Genomic DNA, 26,000 nt, shown 5'->3' on the forward strand with positions numbered 1-26,000 from the left:
AGTCGTGTCCGACTCTTCGTGACCCCATGGACCAGAGCACGCCAGGCACTCCTATCTTCCACTGCCTCCCGCAGTTTGGTCAGACTCATGTTTGTAGCTTCGAGAACACTGTCCAACCATCTTGTCCTCTGCCGTCCCCTTCTTCTTGTGCCCTCAATCTTTCCCAACATCAGGGTCTTTTCCAGGGAGTCTTCTCTTCTCATGAGGTGGCCAAAGTATTGGAGCCTCAGCTTCACGATCTGTCCTTCCAGTGAGCACTCAGGGCTGATTTCCTTAAGAATGGAGAGGTTTAATCTTCTTGCAGTCCATGGGACTCTCAAGAGTCTCCTCCAGCACCAGAATTCAAAAGCATCAATTCTTCGGCGATCAGCCTTCTTTATGGTCCAGCTCTCACTTCCATACATCACTACTGGGAAAACCATGGCTTTAACTATACGGACCTTTGTTGGTAAGGTGATGTCTCTGCTTTTTAAGATGCTGTCTAGGTTTGCCTTCGCCTTTCTCCCAAGGAGCAGGCGTCTTTTAATTTTGTGACTGCTGTCACCGTCTGCAGTGATCAGAAACTATGGTACTGTATTCTAAATCTGACCTTTCTAGATGAACCCCTTTAAAAGTGGAAATAATGGATTGCTAATTACAATTGTTCTGTGTATGTACAGTGGTACCTCCGGTTGCGAATGGGATCTGTTCCGGAGCTCCAGTTACATCCCAAGGAATTTGCAACCAGAGGTGCTGCTTCTGCGCATGTGCGCGGCGAAACCTGGAAAAATACTTCCGGGTTTGCTGCGTACATATCCCGAAGGATACGTAACTGGAGGTGAACGCAAGTAGAGGTACCACTGTACTTGTCTTTCTACTTCAGTGTAGGCCTAGGCCTACACATCAGTATATCTACATCAGTATATTGCGCAGGACTGGTATCTGGTATGAGGGGCAAGCAACGATGATGGCTTCACTCAGTGGTATATCGTGGGTGAAACTGTTGCCTCCTGAGTCCCTCTGCTACCAGTGCCCAGTGCACCAAGGGAGAAACAAGCTGCAGTCAGGCGCTGGAGGTAGAGGTACTCAGGAGCAGTGGCTGTTTCACCAGTGATATACCACTGAGTGAAACTGCCATTGCAGTCTTCCCTCATACTGCTGCAGAGGCAGAAACAAGCTGTATCAGTGAGGCTCTGATATAGCTTGTTTCTCTCTTGCTTCTTTAAACTGCTTGGCTGAGGAGTGTGCCACTGCCCTCGCCTCGGCCAAACAGTTTTACAGAGCCCGAGACCTGCCACTGGCTCACAGCAGCAGGGTGGAGGCTCCGTTAAAGTGCTCCCCCTCTCCATCTGAGGGAGCCCTGATCCTTCTCCTGCTCACATGCTTTTTAAGGATCTTCTTTGCAAAACAAATTGAGCAATAAAACAATTTTAAATAGTAAAAGGGAAGTACTTACGAAAATTCAGGAAATGTTGACAAGAATTGAACTTTGAATACAATTAGTAAGACATTGAGTGGAAGCAAGTAGAAAACAATGGTAGCAGTCCAAAAGGGAGGGGGGACCTCAGGATGTCACTGGAGAATATAGTACCTAAATAACTTTATTGTGCATGGGGTGGGGGGAGATGCTAAGCATTTGGATTTCTACACGTTGGCTGCTTGCAAGCTTTGAATTTAAGTGCCATAAGAATCTTCAAAAGTCAGACACATTGACTTCAGTGGGATTTCCCCACCTGATGTGTGCATAGGGTTGCATCCTAAATCATTACAAGATTGTAGGTTGATGATATTAGATTTGTAAACTTATCCTATTGCTTTTAATCTTGAGTTCCAACATAGCTGACAATTGGGATCCAAGTGCAGTGTCCAGTGAGCATTTTGTAGTGAGGAGTGTTCTTAAATAAGATTCAAGAGCATGTTTTCAGTTTAAACTGGTTACATAATAATCTGTCAAGCTTAATTGGGTTGTTAGCAGGCAAGTAAATCGAGGAAGCACATAAAATAAAGCTGTCAGTTTGGGAACCATTGTGAAGTGTTGAATTGGAGATGATCTGTCACCTGTTTTCTAGCTTGTGTTGTGCGGGGGGGGGGGGCATTTCCACAGAGCTTCATGCAGAGATTATGCTTACTCAGAAAAGAAGGCTGCCTGTGTTCAAATAATAATATGTTAATAGTGGAAATCAAAGCAATAGCTGTTTGCTCCAGTTTTTATCTCCACACCTCCATGTTTGTGTATGTAAGTGATTTAAGAGTTACGCTTAAAATTTTTACTAAAGCATTAGTATGCACACTGCTTATTTCATTTGGAAGAGATGTTGGTTAAATTCAAATGATTCTCCAAACAGTTGATTTTGGAGGGCTAATAATGAACCACTGATTCTTTCTCCCACTTCCTGGGTTCCTTTCACATAGCTGGCCATCACATCTTAATTGGGAAGGTGCTAATCTCTATAAACTGTTAATTTGGAAGGCCACTTCAAATCATGTTTTGAAGGTTAATGTAATCACAGTTTTGCTCATTTAGTATGTGACTTCATATTATACACAGCAAACACTTATGTCCTGGGGAGTCAGGACCAGGGATGCGGAATTGGAGAAGAGAGCCTCTCTCCCCCATTGTATGTCCTGATGCCCATGACCATGGTTTGAGGAATTAGTGATATCTGAACTGAACCACTAAGTAAAGATCTGATCCTTTGCAATAAGTCCCCCATCCAACCCTGACATTTTAGCTAGTTTTCTACTTGTAAGCACTAGAGCAAACTGCTCTCCATGGTAGGTTTTAATAGGGTTTGAAAATGGTACTTCATGTTTCTATAATTGTAACTAGTCACTTGGAAAAAAGGAGGAAAACGTGTTGTTGTTTTTTAAAAAAGAATGTTACTTTTTAAAAAGGCAACTAATAGGACTTATTATTTGTATTGGTTGCTGTAGAATTTCAGCCTCATTATAAGGATCCATGATTCAAACATTAAAATTGTCAGTTAATAACTTACTGTTGAGCACTGTCTGCATGTATTCTTGGCATAATGTTTTGTTGTTTTGGGGTGAAAAGTTGGAAGTGGAATTTTATCATTGTTAAGCTATGCTTGCCCAAACTAAACTTGCTGTAATGAGGCTGCTGTCATATACAGACTTTGAACGGCTGTTCAGATATTAACACACACTTACATGCCCATGATGAGATTGTAAGCGGTCCAGAAGCTGACATGATCCCTTCTCTCCACATGTCCCTAGGGAAATTTTTAGTTCATGTATCCAGGGTTGGAGGAGATTCTGCATAGAAATAATTGCATGATCTTAGGTGTGCTGGGGGATCTGGAGAGGAAGCTTATAGGGGGGGGTAAAGCCACAGGGTAGGTGCTGATGTGTCCTCCTCTCTCTCTCTCTCTCTCTCTCTCTCTCACACACACACACACACACACACACACAGATTCTAAATAACCTACCTACTTCCTTAAAAACTGACTTGGAAATTGATATTAAATTGACCTCTTTAACATGAGTATTCTTGTGTAAACCATAATGGACAACTGTTTGGATTGGGGCTGTACTTGGGTTGGATAAATAAATAAATAAATAAATTCTGGTGTTGCTGTGTAGGGTTTCAAAGGCAGTGTGGATAACCCATTTTGCATCTTCTTTAAAAGAGAAGCCGCTCTCCTCTTGTAATGGATATGCTCCTTCCCTTGCAGTCACAGCCTTCGTTTCCTGAATGTTAGGACTACAAAACCCTTGGAACGTGTTCTTTGCTTGAGCTATTACATTGAACCCTAAATGAGAGAACATGTTTGATGTTTTATAGGGTTTAGGTTGGAATGATGCAACAGGGATTCCATCCTGAAACTGTTTTTAGTCTGCTGGATGTCTGATTTAAACATCGTGCTGTTGTAAGAGCTTCTGTTTTAAAATTAGTCCACAATGTGCCTAATTTTATAACTAGTTTTATAACTTCTTCCTTATAGGCTATCATAGCAAATATTACTGATCATGCTATACTAGAATTTTATTCTAGACTTGTTCAGATAAAATACTTTTGCCTCTGACAATCCCTGATGGTTGTGAACTGCCTTGAGATCTGTGGGTGAAGGACAGTATACAAATTAAATAAAAAAATAACAATAATAGTGCTCATTGAGGTAGTACATCTGTGTCTGGGGTGCATATCCATTCAGACAACAAATAGAGGAAGGCCTTCTAGCATAGCATTCATTGTGGCATTCTAGTTTTCTTTGTCTAGAAGCCGCTTTTTCCCATTGGAGAGCAGACAGTCCTGTCCTGTGAATCACCATCTGCATTCTGACAGCCCAGATGCAGGTTTACCACCTCTAGTGAGAATTAGGTCATTGTCCCTCATGTGAAATATTCTACAGCTTTCTTAATATCATCCTATCAGAAACCAAGAAAAGGCATCACATAGTCCCTGTTTGTGAGATCAGATTAAACTAGGCTGAATTATTTTATCTGTGACATTATCAAGCTGTCTCATTTTTGATCTCTTAATGGTTTTACAGCAAATCCTCTATCTATAATGGAATTAGTCCATTAATCTTACTGCTGAGCTTGAATGTTTTTTTCTTTCCCCCACTTGACTCCAGTGTATTTTTAGTGATTAGACCATAAAAATAATAAATTGTAATTGCACTTGTTGCTGGCTGTACAGAAAACGTGTGTGTGCACACATACACATGCTTTGTATGAATGATACCTATCAAACAATTAAGCAATTGTAGTTTTTTCAAAAACTACAATTTTGGTGACAGGGAAACATTCTAAGGTCTGGTCTCGGTTGTATACAATATTAATTTGCTACATGTAACTTCTTCATTGACTAAACTGAGGCACATGATAAACCATTTAAATATTTATCAAACTTCTTTTCTGTTTTCTTAGCCTTTGGGGTGTATTGTTATTAGCCTAAAAATATCTATTTAAAGCCACAACTAAAAGCCTATTTTTAAAAAAATTAAGAAGCTGAATTCTAATGCAGGTTACAAAAGAAGTCATGGGCTGTGTAATAACCACCCTGATTCAGCATACCTATACTTCTCTATATGCGGAGGGATCGCAGTAGGGCAGTGGTTCCCAAACTCCACACATCTGCCCTGACCATAAGGCATAACAAAAGCCCTGCCTTCCAGACTGTTGCAGGAAACAGGAAGTCTGTTTGTGCCTCATATAATCTCCATTTGGTGTGATGCCAACATATGGAGAGAAAAGGTTTGTGATATGCCCCATCAGGTTCCCTCTGTACACAAGATCTCTTTTGCCCCCTGCATGGTGAAGAATTGTGCTCACAATATGCATGTGTTACATAGTTCACAATACATTGAGGATTTGTATAAGAACCAGCGTTGCTCATTTGAAAGAGAATTTTGACAAGGGTCTATGTTAAAATCATAGCTTTATCTGTTAAAATCGGGGTACTGCTGAAACGTAAAGCTTCCTGGTCTCCTGTGCTTCTTCCATGTGTGAAACTATCATAAGAGGAACAATAACCTAAGCAAAATCATGGTTTTCCTTAGAAAAATGCACTAGCTTACATGCCCTAGTTGTATTTATGTAAATAGGAAATCAGTGTTTTCATTCATATTATGAATATACCTTCATGCATGATAAGGGTTTTATATGTTCCTTGTACAGATTGTTTATACATCAGAACTTCCCTAAGATTGTTTCACATATTTTGTCATATATTCTGAAAACATTAAGTATAGGTTAGAGACAATATTGGCTGACTTGTACAATTCTGTCTTCCTGGATCTTAAATAAATATGGGGTGGTAACTAACTGCCATCTGCTTCATACAGAGAGATTGTGTTCTATAAATGTAGATAGCTAAAACTATGTAGACTGGCCTTTTGATTACTAGTGTAGTTATCAGTCTTGAGATAAATAAATGGATCCCTTTAATTGTAATAATAATCTGGGACATTGTTTTCAGGTTAATGGGTGCCACTTGGTTTTTTGATCATGGTGGGTACTGTTTTTCTACTGAGTGTGATGATTCTCATTTTTAAAATTTGGTATAGGTTTAACTATATTAACACATACATAGTCGAAATGTAACATTTCATGGTCTATGAACTTCCTTTTGATTTTATTTTGATATTTAAATGAATGCCTCTGAATCTTTTGGAGAAACCATTGCAGTAATAAAGTGGATGGCAAATTAGACTTTGTCGTTTTACCTATTCTCTTCCTTTAAATTTAAAATGTGTTCCCCGGATGTTTGGTGAGTTTTCAAAATGATACTGGGTTTTAGAAATATAGGGTAGAATCTCCAGAATGTTAGGAGGTTCATAGAATCATGGAATTGTAAAGCTGATTTTTTCCGTTCAGTGTATATAAATGTAATAGAAATGAAAGGGAAGCAGGGATCCTGCTTTTTCAGATTCATAGTTTTGCCTAAGATTGTCATTTCTTTTTCTTTCCCAGAATGTTGGCTATGAAAGCTCAGGGAAGAAGTAGCAGGGAGAAAAACATTACCCAGTGGTAAGCTTAACTCTCCTCCCCATTGAATTAGATAAAAAAGTAATGTTTCAATCACATTGGTTTTTAAACTATTTTTTTTTTACTATTTTTTAGCTTTGGATACCAAATAAAATATTAGCAATACCTTTAACTGTATATATGCTTATAAAAGTAACCAGGAAATGAAGAAGAAACAATTTAGTTTTCAGAAACAATTTAGCTGTTTAGTTTTGTAATTCAAATTTTAGCAATACTTCATTTTCAATTTTTTTTTATTATTAATTAAATTTCTATACCATCCTTCATCTGAAGATCACTGGATGGTTTGCAATATAAAAACACAAAAATGCATATGATGTTGATGATGATGATTATTATTTATACCCCGCTCTCCCCGGCCAAGTCCGGGCTCAGAGCTGCTAATATCAGGTATAAAAACATTTGATTAAAATACAACTTAGAATGCAGCCTCATTTTAGTGGAAGCCCAGATGTTTTTGGGGGGGATGTCAGATCTTCATCAAGGCCAACTATCCAGATAGGTCCTACGTGGGCCAGAAAAAAGCCAGGGAAGTCCCCAAATAGTAGGTTCCATCACAGAAGGAAAAGGAAAGAGGGGGAGGGGATCAGGCTGATTCCAAGCCAAAGGCCAGGTGGAAAAACTCTGTCTTACAGGCCCTGCGGAAAGAAATCAGATCCCACAAGGCCCTGGTCTCATGAGACAGAGTGTTTCACCAGGCCGGAGCCAGTGTTGAAAAGGCCCTGTCCCTGGTTGAGGCTAATCTGACTTCCCTAGGGCCCAGGACCTCTGGAGTGTTGCTATTTATGGACCTTAAGGTCCTCCGCGGGGCATACCAGGAGAGGCGGTCCCGTAGGTACGAGGTTCCTAGGCCACAAAGGTTTTTAAAGGTCAAAACCAGCACCTTAAACCTGACACTGTACTCCACCGGGAGCCAGTGCAGCTGGAAAAGCACTGGGTGAATGTGGTCCTGCGGCAAGGAGCCTCGCCGCAGCATTCTGCACCCGTTGGAGTCTCTGGGACAACTTCAAGGGCAGCCCCGTGTAGAGCAAGTTACAGTAGTTAAGCCTGGAGGTGACCGTTGCATGGATCACTGTGGCCAGATCAGGGCGGGAAAGGTAAGGGACCAACTGTTTGATACGGCGGAGATGGAAAAATGCCGCCTTTGCAGTAGCTGCAACCTGCGCCTCCGTGGAGAGGGAGGCTTCAAAAGTTACAACCAAACTCTTGACGGAAGGCACTGGCACAAGTTGAGCCCCGGCAAGAGATGGGAGTTGGCCCCATAACAAACAAACACACCCACACCCCAAGTTTAAAAGGCCATAGAATTGCTTAACCAGACAAAGGCCTGGAAGAAGAGAAATGTTCAAAAAGGTAATCCCTTAGCTGTGCCCTTTACCTCTTATTGTTCTATCAATCCAGCCGTTAAACTTTAAACTTTAAACTGGAGCTAAGCCATGGTTTAGTTTAGATGCATTACATCTGAACCTGGGCTTGTGGTTTGTCTTGCTTCAGGCAAAATATGTTTGTTTTTGGTTTACTGCTTGTTTGTCTGAGGCAGACAAACTGTGAGTCTGAGTCTGGATATGGCTTAGCTCTGAGTAGTGAGTGCAGCAGCAGAAGAACTAGAAGAGAAGCAAAGCAGCCATGGTTAGTTAACTCAGGAAGTACTGACTTACAGCACACAGAGAAGGAGGGGGGGGGGATAGGGTGGTGCCCTTATGGAATGGTTGGTCACAAGGCTTATGTATAGAAACCATGATATATACATTTGAGTATTTACTCCCTTAACACCCCGATGCTTTGCAAGTTGAGTAAAGTTATAGTTGACTGCATGGCTGGATTCTACTCTAATGAAAGAGTAGAGTAGCATGAAGAGGTCACTATTCTGCTGCGAGATAGTTTAATCTGAAGAACTGTATGGGTATGACCTTTTAAAAAAACCCAAACCTAGATTTGTGTAACTGTCAGCTTTCACAGTACTAATACTTATACAGTATTGCTTATTTATATACTACTTTTTAGTCCAAAGGCCTTTTCCTTTACATACCTTTTCTATTCTTGCTAAAGTATATGGCAGTATTTTGTGCAGCATCCTAAGTCTATTGCTATTTTTATAATGATTTGTTTCCCCTTTTTACAATAGTGCCTGAAAATGACAACAAAGCGGAACTTGTTTGTGCGGTTGGTGCCATGCCGCTGTTTGCGTGGAGAAGAAGAAACTGTCACTGCGCTGGATTACTCTCACTGCAGCTTGGAGCAGGTGCCGAAGGAGATTTTTACTTTCGAAAAGACATTGGAAGAACTCTATTTAGATGCTAATCAAATTGAAGAACTTCCAAAGGTATATTATCTTCTAATTGTGTGAGTTAGTGAGAGAAGAGTGATCATGCACACATTTGTGCACAAGGACAGGGGATGGACTGCTAATCTTCTAGTTGCTTTATAACACCGATAGCCAGTATTGCTGAACATACTTCTCTGGTTCTGTGCAGGTCCGCACCAAAGTGAACCATGGTTAATATTAAAAGGCACCTGAATTTTGCAGCCTCATTTGCAGCCAGTGAATTTGGGGTCCATTTTTCTGATTATGGGGAGGAGGAGGAGCTTGCCTTTAGAAGTGGTAGCAGTAACTTGTTTGTGTTTGTGTTTTGTATAGTACTTATTGTGCTACAGATGCAGGTATTGGGAGTGGCAATAGCAGAACTCCCGTCTCAGTAGACTGGATACCATTTACTTTTTCTCAAAACACCTCAATGCAGTGTCATTCCTGAATATGTGTTTTTGTGTGGGAATGATGAGCCATAACTGCAGCCACCATTCTGGGGAGATGGTAGCAGTTGTCACTTTTTCTTCTCCACAATGCTCTGGAATGATACTGGGTTGTATTTCAATGATAACTTTAATGCAAAGTAGACACATTGAAATTAACATGACAAACTTGGGTTCATTAATTTCATTGGGTCTACTCTGAATAAAAGTGGAATACAACCCATAATGTCCAAGGTACTTGGGAAGAAAACTAGTGGTGTCAGACCACCAAGAGGGGCCCTATACACCTGTGGCTTTGGGACAATAAAGCTTTTTTAAAAAGTTGCAGAGCCACTACTGAAGAAAAGTGTAAGCCATGAGGGAGGCAAATTTCACCACCACTCCTCAAAACAGCAAAGTTGCTTTGTTACCATGTGGTAAAGCAGGGGTCAACCAACTTTGACGGATGGGTGGGACCACCCACCTGTCAATCACCTGACATCGTTATGGCACTGACAGTGCTTTTTAAGAGAAGGTTGCTGTATCAGCTGTTCAGCAACCTCTTTTGAACTTTTATGGGTGGCATTCAGCTGATTGGCTCTGGGAGCACAGTTTCAGATAGGTACCTCCTTTAACTCTTTGCTGATGGGAAAATGCTGTTTAAAAATGAAACATTTTCTCCTCTGCAGAGGAAGTGGTTTAGATTTAAAGCACCAGAGGAAGCCCTTTGAAGCCAAACTGCTTCCTCAAACCCCTTTGGCTTCAACCATTACAAATATACTAGCATGTCATTTTAAGATGGGGGTGGGAATCTAATATCTGAGTCTCTAAACAAGATACCAATGTTTTGTTACTACCTCCAGCTAAAATTATATTTCATTAATATGTACAACTCATATCAGGTTAATAGCTATTTATTTTATCTGAATGCTTAAAAATTTTATGTTAGTAACTTACTACTTTACTGTTATTTATTACATAGTTCCTCACAATCATTGTGTGAGATGGGTTAGGTTGAATGATGGTGAGCAGCCCAAGTGAACTTCATGGCCAAGTGTAGATTTGAACCTTGGTCTCCCCATTCTAATCCAACTCTCACCACCATACTACTCTAGTTCTCAGATCTATCATTTTCCTCCAGTGGCCATAATTATCACAATATATAGGCTTACCCTCAATATATATATTGTAGTCCTCAGTGGTGGATTGCTTGTTTTGAATCAGTAGGATACACAAGGGGTTTAGCTACAAATCTGCTAGTCCCGTGTTTGAAGTTGCCTCTGCCATTAATTCATTAGGTGCCCTTGGGCAAACTGGTCTCTGTTCCATAATCAGTTTGGAGATAATCCCTGGCTTTCAAGGGTTCGTCTGTAAAGTGATCTGATGTACACAGTCCTTGATTCCAATCTCACTTTCATCTCATGAGATTATCTTCTCTCTGCTCATGATTTGACATCTTCTAGGTTGGTTACCATGAAACACGTCTTAAAGTCAGGGCTTGTGGGCTTTGAATTGCACAAAGTTTTCAAGGGATTCTAGGATCTACAACAGCTACAATGTTTACATTGTACTGGTTTTTTGCCTCTCATGGCTTCTAGCCATGTTTCCCTAAATACATTTAACTGTGTTTCTCCCTGGAGTGGGATCAGTTTTGAATATTAACTATGAAGAGCTGTGGTTTTTTTTGGGTTTTTGGTAAACTGTAGTATGTTTTACACATGTGTTCACCAGAAAGGAGTGTTATGCTGTGTTATTAATTTGTTAACAATTTATTTTTTGCTTTAAAATACAGATTATCAGTATAGACAGATTAATACTTAATAAATAATAATTATGAAGTAAGTTTTTTTGCCAACAATTTTATAAGAATATTTGTAGTGTCCTTTAAAACTCTTAATGTACAAGATTAGCTTTGGTTATTTGTTTGTGATTAATAGCTTCAAAATCATGAAACGTAAAATATTTCTTGCAGATTATTTTGAACACTGTATCATTTCTTTGACTCAGTAGCTGGGCTTTAAGAAGTTTAAACCTAGCATATTACAATAATATGCTCTCTTTTTTGGTCTTTGTCTCAATAGCAACTTTTTAACTGTCAGTCTCTGCACAAGTTGAGTTTGCCGGACAATGATCTAACAACATTGCCTGCATCCATAGCAAATCTCATTAACCTCAGGGAACTGGATGTCAGCAAGAATGGTGAGTTTTTTTGTTGAAACAATCAAAAGCACTGAAGAGCAAGGCTGTATCAGTGTATAAATTTCAGTTTTTTGATTGACCTGTAATAGTTGAGTTTCTGTAAAAAAAATATATTGTTTGTCTCTAACATAGTTCTAAGTGAACATGATTCTCTCATTCTTCTCCCCTCACCCCACTCCGATCTGTTCTAAGCATTCCCACAAAGCTCTGGGGTAGATGTGGCAAGGGTTCAGGACCTGCACAGTGAGAAGAGAGCAGGGAAAGATCTGCTGCACAAGCGAAAATCCTTGTGCTGATGGACACAGGAGTTGAATTCCTTCCCATTTCTCTTAATTAACAATCTTGTGGTATTGTTATGTAGGGTTTTCCCTTTCTGTTGTCTGTATTCTCAGCCTTACTTCAAATGCCATGCTATACAGAGGCACAGTTGTGTAGTTAAACCAAATACCACTTTTGCTTCCTGTCAGTGCAGGGCAAAATCAAAATGCTCAAAAGTTGACCTGGTTTTTCGCTGGATGCTTGCAACTCCTATGTGACCTTTTCTTCACATCTCCTTAGGCTATTGATTTGAACTAAGAGCATTAAAACTTACTTTCTAGCTTGTAAAACATTGATTTCTGTCACTTGTTCATTCCCTAAAACTTTTTAACCGTAGCTTCTAGCATGTTACTTAGTTTTTATCTATTGTTTTCAATGTGCTTTCTTATCAGTTACTGGATTTTTTAAATTGATTACTTTTGTGTCTTGTTTTTTTTCCCATTTATTGAGGATTGCTTACAACTGCTGTGAGCCACCATGAGGGTTTTTTTTTTAAAAAAACACCTGAATGGTTGTATAGAATAAGTTAAAATAAATAATAGACTAAGGTGATTATAACCCCCCCATAAATCTCCCCCCTATAGGCTCCAGCAGTCAACACATTTTAAAACTTGAAATATTCCTAGAATGCGCACACTTAAGCTTGGCCTCTGACAAGTCTGAAGTGAGAGGAATTTCATAGCTGTGAGGCAACTGTTGAAAAGTGCCTTGGTCTCTCAGCTTGGAATATATGTAGAATAATCAAGAAACCATACTTGGCAAATCAGAAGGATCACACTGGGACGTAGGCAGAGAATTGACGTGAATGGAGTGCCAGAATAAAAATAAGACCCCAATGCAGTCATTTTTAGACCAAGTTACCACTGCTGAAAATCAAAGGAAAGGCTTGAAAATGTGTGCTTAAATGTTTAAATGCTAAAACTAGAGAGAGTATTCAGGCAACACTTTATTTTCTGTTAGTGAAATAATTCAATAGAAGTGGTATTTTTTTCAGCAAACATACTGGTCTCTCTGATCTATTAATCAGCCTGTCCAAATCCTATTGCTTCAGATGTTTTATAGCTTTGGTCAATGACAGTAACATTAGCATGTATACCTGTCCAATTAATGTAATACAGTCTGGGTTTGTTTGCTTCTGGTTTGTAGAAGTTCAGATTCTCCTTGATTTATCAGCAATTCATTCTGATCCTTCTACACACCTAGGGAAGTAATACATTATTGTGTACTATTTCAAATGTTAATAGAATAGCATTGGTGAGATAAGCGTCTTCTTCTTCTTCAGAAGATACATCCCTAAACTGCACTGAACTGTAATAGGCAAATAGGAGGAAACTATAGTGGAGATTGCAATTTTGCATTTGATTGCTCTCTGTCAGACACCCAAGCTGAGTGATGGCTCAGGGCAGTCTGGCGGAGAACTCATTCCCACTCTTCCAAGCTTAGGGAAAACTGGCATAGAACTCAGTTGCTCCTTAAGAGCTTTTGCCATATGCCTGAGGCTGGTGGAGAAAAATAGTTAAAAGCCAAATCCAGAAACAAAAATACATTTTTTAAAAAAATTGCTACTCTTGTGTAATGCATATTGACAGCATTATGAGTTCTATTGGTAACTGGTGTATTTGAGATGAACTAGTGCAAGCTTTTGATTAACTTGGCTAGTGTTGCAAATATCAAAGAGTTTTGGTACTTCAATAGCAATGTGAGATAATATTTTAGCTGTTCAGATTTAATTAGCCCAGAATCTCAGGACTGAGCACGGTTTCCTCCCCCTCACTCATTTTACTGCAGCAGAAAACCAAAACAGTTAATTATTTATTTTTATTTAGAATATTATAGACCATTTTACACCATAGATGGTCACAAAATGGTTTACATAGCAATCAAATAATTAATCAAATAATAAGGGGTTTTAAACAAAAAGCACAGGTAAAATAATAGATTCCATAGACGTAATACATGGGGAGCCAAACTAAGGCCCAGGGGCCAAATCCGACCCAATCGCTTTCTCAATCTGGCCTGCAGACGGTCCGGGAATCAGCGTGTTTTTACATGACTAGAATGTGTCCTTTTATTTAAAATGCATCTCTGGGTTATTTGTGTGGCCTGCCTGGTGTTTTTACATGAGTACAATGTGTGCTTTTATTTAAAATGCATCTCAGGGTTATTTGTAGGGCATAGGAATTTGTTCATGTTTTTTTCTTCAAAATATAGTCTGGCCCCCCAAAAGGTCTGAGGGACAGTGGACCGGCCCCCTGCTGAAAAAGTTTGCTGACGTAATACAACTTAAAATGCCAGCTGGAATAGAATGGTTTTCCGAAGTATGGTTTACACTTGCCTTAAAAGCATGACCTAACAATGGTTTGTAAACTTGGTTTTCACGCTACAGCAAATCATATTTTTGACTGTTGAAACAAACCAGCTGAAGCTGCATTTTGCTGTGAAATTAGGACTCAGATTCAGGATCTCAGAGGGAGGGTGGGTGGGAAAAGTGAGTTTACAAACTTCATGCTTATTCTTGCAACACCAAGCCATAGTTTGGTATTGCTTGTGAAAAGCTGCAATGTGTGTGGAGAGAGTAAGTAAATAATTATAAATAATTGGAATTTGGCTTACTTTTCTGCTACCAGTCAATAGGAAGTAGCTATTGAATTAGCTGCCACTTGGTTTGCAGTCTCCACAGTCACCATTTTGTCCAGCTGGTATGGTGACAATTCACTTATATTCCTTTTCCTGTAGTTAAAACCAAACATGTGAGCAACTATCAATCCCTTTCACAGTGTTCAGTGTAAGCTGCTATGAGTGCAGGGTGTTTCTTTTTCTGCTTTTAAATGTATCTCTTATTGAGATTTTGCCTCCCTGCTGTCACAAATATAAATATTTTGCATAAACTTGAGCTAGGAGACAGTCTTTTAAGCTCTGTTCCCTTCATGTTTTCTTGGAGAAGGCAATGCTTGTATTGGAATCTGGCCACATGCCTACTATTTTCTTAATTAAGTTTCATAAGTTTGTAAGACAGACTGTTCTGTTAACTTTGTGCAGCTGAGAACCTCAGGGTAATCTCTTATTGTGTAAGTTGCCTTGAAGAAAGTTTGTTCTTGCCATTTATAAATGGGTTGCCAACCTGGCTTAAGAGGCGCTGGCAAGCTGCTTTTTGCATGGCTTCCAGTTATTTCTAGGAGGAGACTGTCCATTGCCCCCTCACTTCTATCTATGTGCTTAGGATGAGAGAGATAATTAGAAAAAGAAAATCTACTGTCCCTTCACAGCTCAACACACAACTTCAGTTCTCAGGCACATTAAGACTATTCGGGGCTTGGAATAAGAGTGGATGAGACATAAAGCCTTGTGTGTGAATGCTGTATTACTGGAACATTGGCCTGAGGCTGTACATGGCATGTCTGAGCAGCAGCTGTTTAAGCCGGGTGACTATAAGCAGAAGGTATCTTTAAGAAAAGATGACCTATGGAAAAGATGGTTAAGTCATGACATTGCTATTCACACACACATTGAAAGCTGTATAAAGGAAAAGCAAATGGTCACAGTACTATATCAGTCTTGAGGATATAGGAAGTGGATTTCACCTGTGTAAATGTATTTATATATCTTAAGCTTATAAATTTTTACATGTCACAGGGAGGGGCCTTTTTGAAATGTAAGTTTAGCAAGCTGCTTGTGTTTCAAGCTCAGAGGTAGTTAAAACAGTCTCCCCTCCACACCCCTCAGAAAGTGAATGAGAAAAATTATCCATGCAGATGGTATTAAGGTTGTATCAGACAACTATGTACCTGAGAGTGCCGCAGGGAAGATACAGCACAGATTTGAAACTAACTTTGGATGTCAGGTTTTTTTGGAAAACGTACATACCTGGTTTAAATTGCTCACATTCTACTTGTCGTTTCCTTCTATATTGACCCTCTGAGGATCAGTGCACCTGTTACAATCTTATTGATTAACCTTGTGTAAATTGGATGCTTGCAGCTCGATACTGTAATAATATTGAAAATTGGGATAAGCTTCCTCCCATTTGCAGTAAAGGCTGGAGAGTGCTAAGAATGCTACTCTTTTGACTCTCAGTGTTTTTGCTCCCCTGCCAATTAGTGATAAGGAGAGAACCTACTCCACATTTGCACACTCACCTGGACAGGAGGAATTATTTGCCGGAAGGGGTATAGGATAGCTGAGTAGGCACTTTCTTGTTTAGGTTGGTTTAGCTGATCCTCCTTGCTCTTCCTCTCAAAACTGCTTACCATAGATATAAAACACAACTTCAGTAAGCACAGTTTAAAACATTAAATTTAAAATTTCAAAAAAACCCCAAGATCAATTACTAAATAAGCTGACCAACACATTATTTAACCTAGTGCAGAAATCACATAAAAGTCCAAGAGCCCTCAATATTAAAACCCCAGATCTTCAAGCCAGCAGATTAAATGAACATGTAAACGTGAAGTGAATAGGATGCAGGAAGCACCTAATTTTCTTGGTCTCTTCTTGGTTGCCATTGCAATTCCCATTATTCTACAAATGAATATATGGTCTAATTTTAAAGTGTTAAGTATGCAGGTTTATAAAAGCTATTGAGAGCTCACAGAGACTTGTATGGATTCTCTTATCTTCCCTTTTATATTTGATATTGAGTGTTTCAGTTTAATGCCTGAAAACTTTAGGTATCTGGCAAACCTCATTCCAAAATACAGTGGTACCTCAGGTTACATTCGCTTCAGGTTACATATGCTTCAGGTTAGAGACTCCGCTAACCCAGAAATAGTGCTTCAGGTTAAGAACTTTGCTTCAGGATGAGAACAGAAATCGTGCACCGGCAGCGTGGCAGCAGCAGGAGACCCCATTAGCTAAAGTGGTGCTTCAGGTTAAGAACAGTTTCAGGTTAAGTACAGACCTCCGGAACGAATTAAGTACTTAACCCGAGGTACCACTGTATGACCCATTACCAAATAAGTATAACCAAGATTTATGCTGTTATCATCATCATTTTATTTGTATGCTGCCTTTCCATAGTTAAAGCCATGCTCATGGCAACTTACAACATGAAAAGATTTACATGATTACAAACATAGCAAAGTCGGTTATAAACAATAAATATAAAACATTAAAAATTACACAACCAAATTGAAACAGTTTCCACATAAATCATAATAAAATCTCTCTCTGTGTGTGATATAAACAGCAACAAAAAACCCACAACAACCCCCCTAAACAATACCACAGCCCAAGAGTCTGTTCAGCAGCCTCTGCTTTTGCAGCTGGAGTCAATAAGGACTCATCCTCCCAGGCCAGGTGGGAAATGGCCAGCAAGGCAGGGAGCAGGTCTTCCAGGACTCACATCCAAGATGATTCCTGTGCGTTCCTGTTTGTAATAAAAAGCTACCAGCTGAGATTTGGCATCATTTAATGTGTTTTAATACTGTTTTGAGACTTGAAATTTGCAGTGTGTAATGTCTGCAACTTTACACAATGTATTCCCTCCTTTATGGGGTTAGGATCTTCAGACTGCCTTGGGAATTGGGTAGGAATTATTGTTATACTGCCTTAATTATTTTGGTATGTGCTGTAATTTTTGCCATATCTAACTTTCCTAAATTTATAAGAAACTTATTGAGTGTTATAGGAGAGCACAGTTCCACACCCTACCACTTCTCTGTAGACCATTGAATGAGAAAAACAGACCACCAGGATTGTAGCTCTGGCCTGCTGCCACTTTTGAATTATCACTTAGATAGCTTTACTAGGCAAATGAATGGAGAGAAACTGGAGACAGCATGCAGCCACGTCGTGTAGAAGACTTAGAGGAAATTGCACAGATTATCTCACAGCTGTACAACCTTCACTTCTTCCCATCTCATATGTATCATGGGCATCAGTGACACCTTTTCTCTGTAACATAGATAAAAGTTTGCTTAGTATAGTACAGTAGGTCATGGGCATACAATTTAGAGTTAAGCTATAAAGTGGCCTTGGGATAGTACCATGGCAATCTACTGCAAGAGCATTTAGACCCAATCTCATGCTATCCTAAATGTTAAAAATGAGATTAAAGCAATAAAATATTCCATAAAAGTGCCTTTCAAAAGATTGCATGCCTAGTACACCACCTACAATTAATATTGAGCTTTGATAATACGAAGATTACTTTGTTTCTCTGTTCTCTGTCTTACAAGGACTTTGTGCTGGAATCTGACAATCCAAGTAACCTGTAGAATTTGTATTTCCAAATGGGGTATTTGCCTTTTTGTTCCTGTAGCTATGGGGGCATCTAGAAAACCTACCCAGCATTGAGTGAGGCAGTTCTTCTTACACCTGAGAAACTCCTCCTGCTATCCCACCTTATCCACTGTGGACTTTCAGGAATGCATCATGTCTCTCTCTCACACACAGAGTTTTATGAACAGGCTGATAAAAAGTTATGGAGAACTCAAAAGCCTGCTTATGACTCTTAGACATTTTGGTTGGTTCTGGTAAAAATAGATCCATACTGTAGATTTTGGATTTGTAGCAAAAAAATCAGCCATGATTAAGTTTATCATTATGTGTGCTGGGCCACAACATAAAGTTATTTACAACATGAATGTGTGCATGGAGGTTTTGGTAATATGCAGTAGAGAATTCCTGGGAATGTGCAGACCATTATCCATAGAACACAATGGAAAATTCCCATGCCACGTTTCATGGCTTTGGCTTATTTCTCATGTCTTTAAGAGTGCCTTGTTCCTTTTAATTGTGCTGCAATATATACATTATGTACACATACATGCCTACAATATAGTCATTTAAATACAACACAGGTGGAGACAGCAGTGAAAACCTTTAAATAAGAGAGGTTCACCTATACTTCATGGGGCAAAGGTTCCATCTGGTACAGTTCTACCACCTTCTGGCTCTTTTAGACAAAAATACTTGAATAAATCCAATTGCGGATCTCCCATGTCAAGTCTGCTTTGGCTCATTAAACTGTATGGGGCAGAAAAATGTTTCTGATTACTTCCCTCCCTCTCCTGTGGGCATTCATAAATTAAATGCTGGACACGTATTGGATAGCTTGTCTAGCATCAGGAATGGCAGTGATGTAATTTAATAACACGTACACCATAGATATGTGGAAGTAGTATGGAAACATCATAAATAATATGCTAAGAAGAACTTTAGATTCAGAAGGTGCTATGGTTGTGCGTCAAAGATGTCCAAACATTGCAAGATGGATGTATTCGTGAATAGTCTTCTTTTAAAGCTTCATGCTAAGCCAATACATGAAAACTCCAAATTTTTGTTGGAGCTTTATTAACTTGGGAACTTAAGAAATATAATTTCTTGAACATATTTCCATTTTTAGTGTGCAGGTAGCTATCCATTATGCACTTTGTTTAAATGAATGTTTTGTGGTGTGATGAAAAAATAATAGTTTCTCTCAAGCTGAGCCCTGTGGCATTCAGATTTGTACTATTGTTGCCCTTTAGTCAGTTCTCATTAGATTTTTAAGGGCCAAAGTAGTATGTCTACCTCCTAAATCATTTCCCCTTGAATAACTGCTTCATTTCATTATCTCTGATTAACATGCTAAATGCTTATTTTAAAACATCACAAGAAGGATTGGTTTCTGTATTAATTATCATTGGCTCCAATAATACATAAGCAGACTAATGGTGCCTCAGAGATTATGTCTGACACTGTGTTCCTATGCTCATTAAACTCCTTTTCCTTTCTGCTTTATGTATGTACGTATTCTACAAATGTATAAACTACTTCACAGCCTGAGGCCGTAAAAGCAGTGTACAACAAGATAACAAGATAAAACACAAACTCTTAAAAACAAAAAGCCATTCCTACAGATGTACAATTAATAATTCATAAACGAAATGTCAGACAACTGAATTCAATGTATAATGCAACTGCAACTGGTATCTCTAGGCATCAGCCATATCCCACTGAGGTCAACCTTAGGATAGTATAGCATCTAAGTAACAAGAAAATATGAATTCTACAACCTGCACAAGTTGTAGAAACCAATGAAATTTGCATTATTTAACTTAGTTATGATGTCATTTTTTGTATAATTTTGCTTCTGTTAGTCACGAGGAAGGGCAGAGCGCTCTACAAAGGGTTGAAGCTTTGCTATTTGACAACCAGAAATTTTATTCAGTAGCAACTCTGGCTTCTGAGATATTTCCAGGCATTACTGCTCACTTTCAAGTCTAATTTACAATTTGTCAGAAGGCTGATTTTTTAAGATGAAAACCAAGACCACTAAAACCACATTCTGTTACTTTTCTATAGTTCCAAGGAACAGCAGCATGCAGGCATCCCTAATTAAAGCTAGTGAAGACCTTGATTCAGATGCTTTTGAAAATTCACTGAAATACATGAGGTCCATGCAAGCTGCTGTGCTTTTCACAATACAGTGGTACCTCCAGTTGCGAACGGGATCCATTCCGGAGGTCTGACCGCATCCCGAGGAATTCGCAACCAGAGGACCGCTTGTGCGCATGCACTTGGCGCATAGAACACTTATGTGCATGCGCAATTGGCAAAACCCAGAAAAATACTTCTGGGTTTGTTGCGTTCGCATCCCGAAGTTTACGTACCCAGAGGGATGCATAAGCGGAGGTACAACTGTAATAATTAGAGCGCATTACTCCAGAGCTTGAGCAGAAGCTCTGAAACTCTATTGGCTGTGAAACAGAAGTCATGTAGTTGTGCAAAGTAGCAGCATAATCTCAGAAAATTAAGTTGCCATTATTTTGGTTATTGCAGGTTTTTTCTTATGTGCATTTGTGCTGTCTACTTTTACAGGCATACAGGAGTTTCCAGAAAATATCAAAAACTGTAAAGTTTTGGCAATTGTTGAGGCCAGCGTAAACCCCATTTCAAAGTAAGTTGTTTTGTTGTTTAAATTATAGCATGTCCATTGAGCAGTGAGTAGTGAACACAAAGTGTGTTTTGAAATGAGGCATATGATCTTGTGTTTGCTAATTTTTATGTGTTTAAATTTGTCTAGGCTTCCAGATGGATTTTCACAGTTGTTAAATCTAACACAGCTATATCTGAATGATGCTTTTCTTGAGTTCTTACCAGCCAATTTTGGCAGGTAAGTTTGAAAATGGGTTTTTGAAAATCAATACCTTGTTTTTAATTGTGTAGAACATAGTGTGTTGCATTGATCAGAAGAAGGCACGTTGTTGGTTAAGAGGCAAGATGTAAATTCCAAACCCTACCTTTCAAACAGAGTTATGTAGTAGTACTTTCAGAATGGATATGATGAGCTAGAATAATTGGTTTAAAGTCCCACTGATTGATGGAATTAGTCTTAGTAGAATGGAAATTGAAAGAATTCATCAGCTCCCATGTTCTTCAATCATTGGCCATACTGGCTTGGGCTGATGGGAATTGTAGTCCAGCAACAGCTGGAGGGGGCTCCATGGAGGCTATCCCTGATTAAAATATTATGTAGCTCTGCTGTCATCTTTGTTTTAATAAAAATGTAGGGGGAGGGACTCTAGTCAAAAGGTTTGAAAAAAGAAAACAGCAAAGTTGCACTCTCCAAGACCACTTCTGTGCAAGCTGTGCAACATTCATGAAACATTGACTGCAAAATGGCATCAGAGTGGTATTGGGATGAACCTCTTTCTGTGCCCTTAGCCACCCTTTCTTGCTGCTGGGAACTGGGAATCCTTGCAGCTTTCAATTCTCCTTTCATTTAAAAGGATAGAATAGGCTGTCTAGTTACAGTATTTCAATCACAGCATAATGCTAGCTTTCATGGAGTTCATGTAGATCAGGCTTCCCCAACCTCGGCCCTCCAGATGTTTTGAGACGACAATTCCCATCATCCCTGGCCACTGGTGCTGCTAGCTAGGGATCATGGGAGTTGTAGGCCAAAAACATCTGGAGGGCCAAGGTTGGGGAAGCCTGATGTAGATGGCTAAGTCAGGAGGAACATCCACATCGTTTTCTAATACGTGCAAACTAGTACACAATAAAACAATGCATTTTGCAAGATAAAAACAACAGTACAATGATAAAAATGGCTGGTATATAGAGTTGAATTGCCATCTAAACATTGTTGCAAAAATGACAAATACATTGATTTGCTGTATGGACATTACCGTATTTTTCGCTCTATAAGACGTACCTTTTCCCTCCTAAAAAGTAAGGGGAAATGTGTGTTCTTCTTATGGAGCGAATGCAGGCTGCGCAGCTATCCCAGAAGCCAGAACAGCAAGAGGGATCGTGAAAGCAGTGATCCCTCTTGCTCTTCTGACTTTGCTTCGCTGGAGAGGCGCTGCACAGCTTTCCCTCTCTGCACAGCGCCCCTTCAGCAAAGCGGGAGGAGAAACAGAGCCCCCTCCATTTCTCCTCCCGCATTGCTGGAGAGGTGCTGCGCAGAGAGGGAGAGAATATTTTTTTTCTTGTATACAGTATATACAAAACCAAGCCCTATTTGACACCAATTATGACTCAGCTGCAACATGGAGTTCAGTCTAGGTCATCACATTTATAGAAGGAGAGCCATAAATTTTAGAAAACTGACAACACCCCAAAAATAAATAAATCCAGAGACTGAGAAGAGACATGTAACTTGAACAAAGTTTAAGAGAAAATTAAGATCAAAATTCACTTGTAGGACAGAAAATAATAATGTTTGGAAGTTTTACCAGATAAAATGTTTGGAAGTTTTGCCAGATGTGGAGTGGTTGCAGATTTATATTGCTTAGTGGAAGACATTTTCTTACAGTATAATTAAACAATACCAAAAATTGTTTGGGATAATTGGAATCTCCTGCTTGTCTCTGCTAGAGACGGTTGTCAAAAGTATTCCAAAATAAGTAATTATTTTGTATAGCCTTGATATTACTTGCATTTTAATGATTCCTTCCTCTGCCCACGTTAGATCTAAGAATCACAATTCTCTGATGCAAGCAAAATATCTAGATATTAAAGATGTGTGCAGCCTGTATTTGAACCCAGTTTTTATTTGCAAATTAAATTTGCCCGATATCTGAATTCTTGTACTGGCTGTATAAACAAGCTTTATTTTATTTCAGATATGCATACTTTGCCTTTTAAATGGTAATCTTGAGTGTTTATTTTACAGATTAACTAAACTCCAGATTTTGGAGCTCAGAGAAAACCAGTTAAAAATGTTGCCAAAGTAAGTATATGCCAAAGTATATGTTTATTTTGGTGTGAATAATATGTTTGAAGATGTATTGAGATTATAATACAGTGGTACCTCGGGTTACAAATGCTTCAGCTTACAGACTCCGCTAACACAGAAATAGTACCTTGGGTTAAGAACTTTGCTTCAGGATGAGAACAGAAATGGCACGGGGGATGCGGGGTTTTAAAACCCTGAGCAGAAGGTCGGCAGTTCAAACTCCTGTGACGGGGTGAGTGCCTGTTGCTCTGTCCCAGCTTCTGCCAACCTAGCAGTTCGAAAGCACACCAGTGCAAGTAGATAAACAAGTACTGCTGCGGTGAGAAGTAAAAGGTGTTTCTGTGCGCTCTGCCACGCGTCATGGTCCTCCATTTGCCAGTAGCAGTCTAGTCATGCTGGCCAGATGACCTGGAATCTGTGGACAAATGCCAGCTTCTTCGGCCTGAAAAGCAAGATGAGCGCCACACCCCATAGTCGCCTTTGACTGGACTTAACTGTTCAGGGGTCTTTTAGCTTTACTTTAACTATTACCTATTACTTACTGCCTCTGTCTATAAGATGACAATTGCATATAAACAACTTCTGTGTGTACTTCCTGCGGGTTGCTTAATATGTTACAATTTCCTGTAGGGAGATCAATAAAGTGTACAGCTGTAATTTTTGAAGTTCGTTGTGAATGGTTTTTACTGCCAGTAAGACAGTTTCTGGGCTGAATTGCCTGAGGATCTCTGTGTAGGAAAATATAATACTTGAGGAAGCCACCAATCAGTTAGATCTAAAATCAGGCCATGTGTATGCATATCTACATCACATGAAATTGAATGACGGGTTTAGAGTTGAAAGAAAAGCAACTGTTTTTGTAGTGAAACAGTATGATTTTAAAAATACTTACGCAGATTATTCCCCCCCAATAATAATAATGATACAGCAACTTAAATGTGTTCTTGTTTTGCCTTCATAATGGTATGGCGCTTTCGCTCTCTCTCTTTTTTAATTGTTCTTGTCACAGGCTTCCTCTTAAGGAAGACATTCAGCACTGCTGTGCTTAACCAAACCATCTCAGAAAATTGACAATTCCCTTGATCCCTTCTCAGTAGCTATTTTTGCTGACGATTGCCAATGGGCACAGTAGGAGATGGCTGGCCAAGATGCCCTGCTGGCATTCCTTTCTCCCTCATTTATGCCTTAACAGTAGTGTTGGGCACTGACTGGGGAGAGAAGCCTTTGTGCTGAGAGGTGGGTGACGCATTGTGAGCAGCCTCCTCTTCGCCTGTCTTCCTCTTTCCCCCATTTTGGGGGCTGCCTCTTCTTTTGGAGTTGGCAACAAAGAGGGAAGAAGTTGGAAAGTACTGCTGGTCCCCAATAGGAAATTGTGTGCCCATCCTTAGCTGATATGTATGATGAACTTTATCAAAGGATATCTAGTACATAAGGAAGGGTTCTTTGAAATGGGCTATGAAAACAAAAGAAGGGAGATTCTAGTGCCAGACAAATGAACCAGTAGATGAAATATGAGACTTAATGCTCACACTTCAGCGGAGAGCTGGCTAGAAAGCATTGCTCCATTGAACTCTTATCCTCTTGATGCTCTCTTGTTTAATTAGTTTCACTTGGCTATATTTATGCGGCGATTGGAAAGACATAACCTAAGGGTACCTTTTAAAATAAAATGTAGTCTTTGTAAATAAAACGGCTAAAGAGGGAATGCACACAAGATAAATACGTTTTGAGGAACGAATGTGGTGACGTTAGAAAAAGCAAACTAACATTTAATTCCTTTTTTCTTTAATAAGTTAACATTTGTGTTTGGGTAGTTTTTTAACATGGGGTTATAGCATTCTTGCTTAGAATCATAGTAGCGTAGAATTGGGAGGGAGCCCGAGGGTTGTCTGTTCCAACCCCCTGCAATGCAGGAATCCCACCTAAAGTATACACGACAGATGGCCATCCAACCTCTGCTTAAAAACTTCAAAGGAAGTAGATTCCACCACCTCCTGAAGGCAGGGGTGGATCTACTATGAAATAAATGTAGGTTAAGTTTCAGGGTCCCTAATCCTGGGGTGGCCCCAGAAGCTAATCCACCTTGCTTTTAAAAAAATTGGGTCTAGTTGACTCAGTTTGAGTTGTACAACTCTGATTAATTTTCTGCTGTATATATTTCAATAGTCCCAGTGTTTGAGAGTCAGTAGCACAGATTGTTGCTGGTTGCAAAGGGCCCCCCATAACAGTTGAAGCTTCAGGGTACCAGAAATGTATGTCTGCCACTGCCTGAGGGAAACCATTTGTGATGTTAAGTTTTGGTCAGTGCTTTTTTCTAGAAAAATAGGTGCTGGTACTTACCATGAAGTTGTTACAGTAAGTGCCACACTTTTTTTAACAATCCTTGAGTATCCCCTGGGAGAAAAGCACTGGTTTTGGTAATGAAATGGATAATGAGGGGAAAGAATGGCCATGTTCTGTGCAAAATGTAGAAGCTTGTGTGCTTTATTTGTTCTATTTATTTGACAAAAAAATTGCATAAAGCTGTTTACAACATGCTTCTAGCAGACTGCTGGGACTTCAGAAGAAAGAAGAAACCAGTCAAACTTGCTCCCCCCTCCCTTTCTGTCACTTGGACAGCAAAAGGAAAAGCAAATCTAGGTCTAAGCCATTGTCTTTGAGCTTGTTCTCAGCTTGTATAGGACATGCTGACTTGAATGTATCCAGTCTAAATAAAATGAAAGAGATTGAATTCTGCCCATTTTTAAGTTAGCTTGCACCTGAATTAGAAAATGCTTTTTTTTTTTTTTGGTATTTTGATACTTTATGGCAGGGGTGTCAAACTCAAATTCATCGGGGGCCGCATCAGCAGTTTGGTCGCCCTCAAAGGGCCGGTTGTATCTGTAAGTCCTACAGGTGGAGGTTTCCTGAATGCATGTAAAGTGGAGGTTTCCTGTGTAGAACGGCCGGCGCCGCTAGAGGGCAGACGTTCTCTGGCTTGTAGGCTGCCGCGCATGCGCTGAAGAGGTGGCTTTCTTGTGTCAAAAAAAAAAAGCGAGAATAAAAGGTGAAGGCTGGCGGCCGGCGGCGGCTACACGGGCCACATGACGAGGTC

At 39.6% G+C, this 26,000-nt stretch overlaps 1 protein-coding gene across 3 annotated transcripts in view; it reads left to right on the top strand.

Moving 5' to 3' along the window:
* The window catches only part of ERBIN (erbb2 interacting protein), an 84,364-nt gene that overhangs the window by 22,701 nt on the left and 35,663 nt on the right, over positions 1-26,000 (top strand). For all 3 annotated transcript variants that reach the window (XM_053408077.1, XM_053408078.1, XM_053408079.1), the window contains exons 2-7: positions 6,418-6,474; positions 8,618-8,815; positions 11,304-11,421; positions 20,542-20,620; positions 20,747-20,836; positions 22,844-22,900. In XM_053408077.1, the coding sequence (XP_053264052.1) occupies positions 8,627-8,815; positions 11,304-11,421; positions 20,542-20,620; positions 20,747-20,836; positions 22,844-22,900 (533 nt within the window). In that variant the 5' untranslated portion in view covers positions 6,418-6,474; positions 8,618-8,626. The remainder of the gene's footprint in view (positions 1-6,417; positions 6,475-8,617; positions 8,816-11,303; positions 11,422-20,541; positions 20,621-20,746; positions 20,837-22,843; positions 22,901-26,000) is intronic.

This window comes from Podarcis raffonei, chromosome 11 (genome assembly GCF_027172205.1).
Source record: "Podarcis raffonei isolate rPodRaf1 chromosome 11, rPodRaf1.pri, whole genome shotgun sequence".
Taxonomy (NCBI): domain Eukaryota; kingdom Metazoa; phylum Chordata; class Lepidosauria; order Squamata; family Lacertidae; genus Podarcis; species Podarcis raffonei.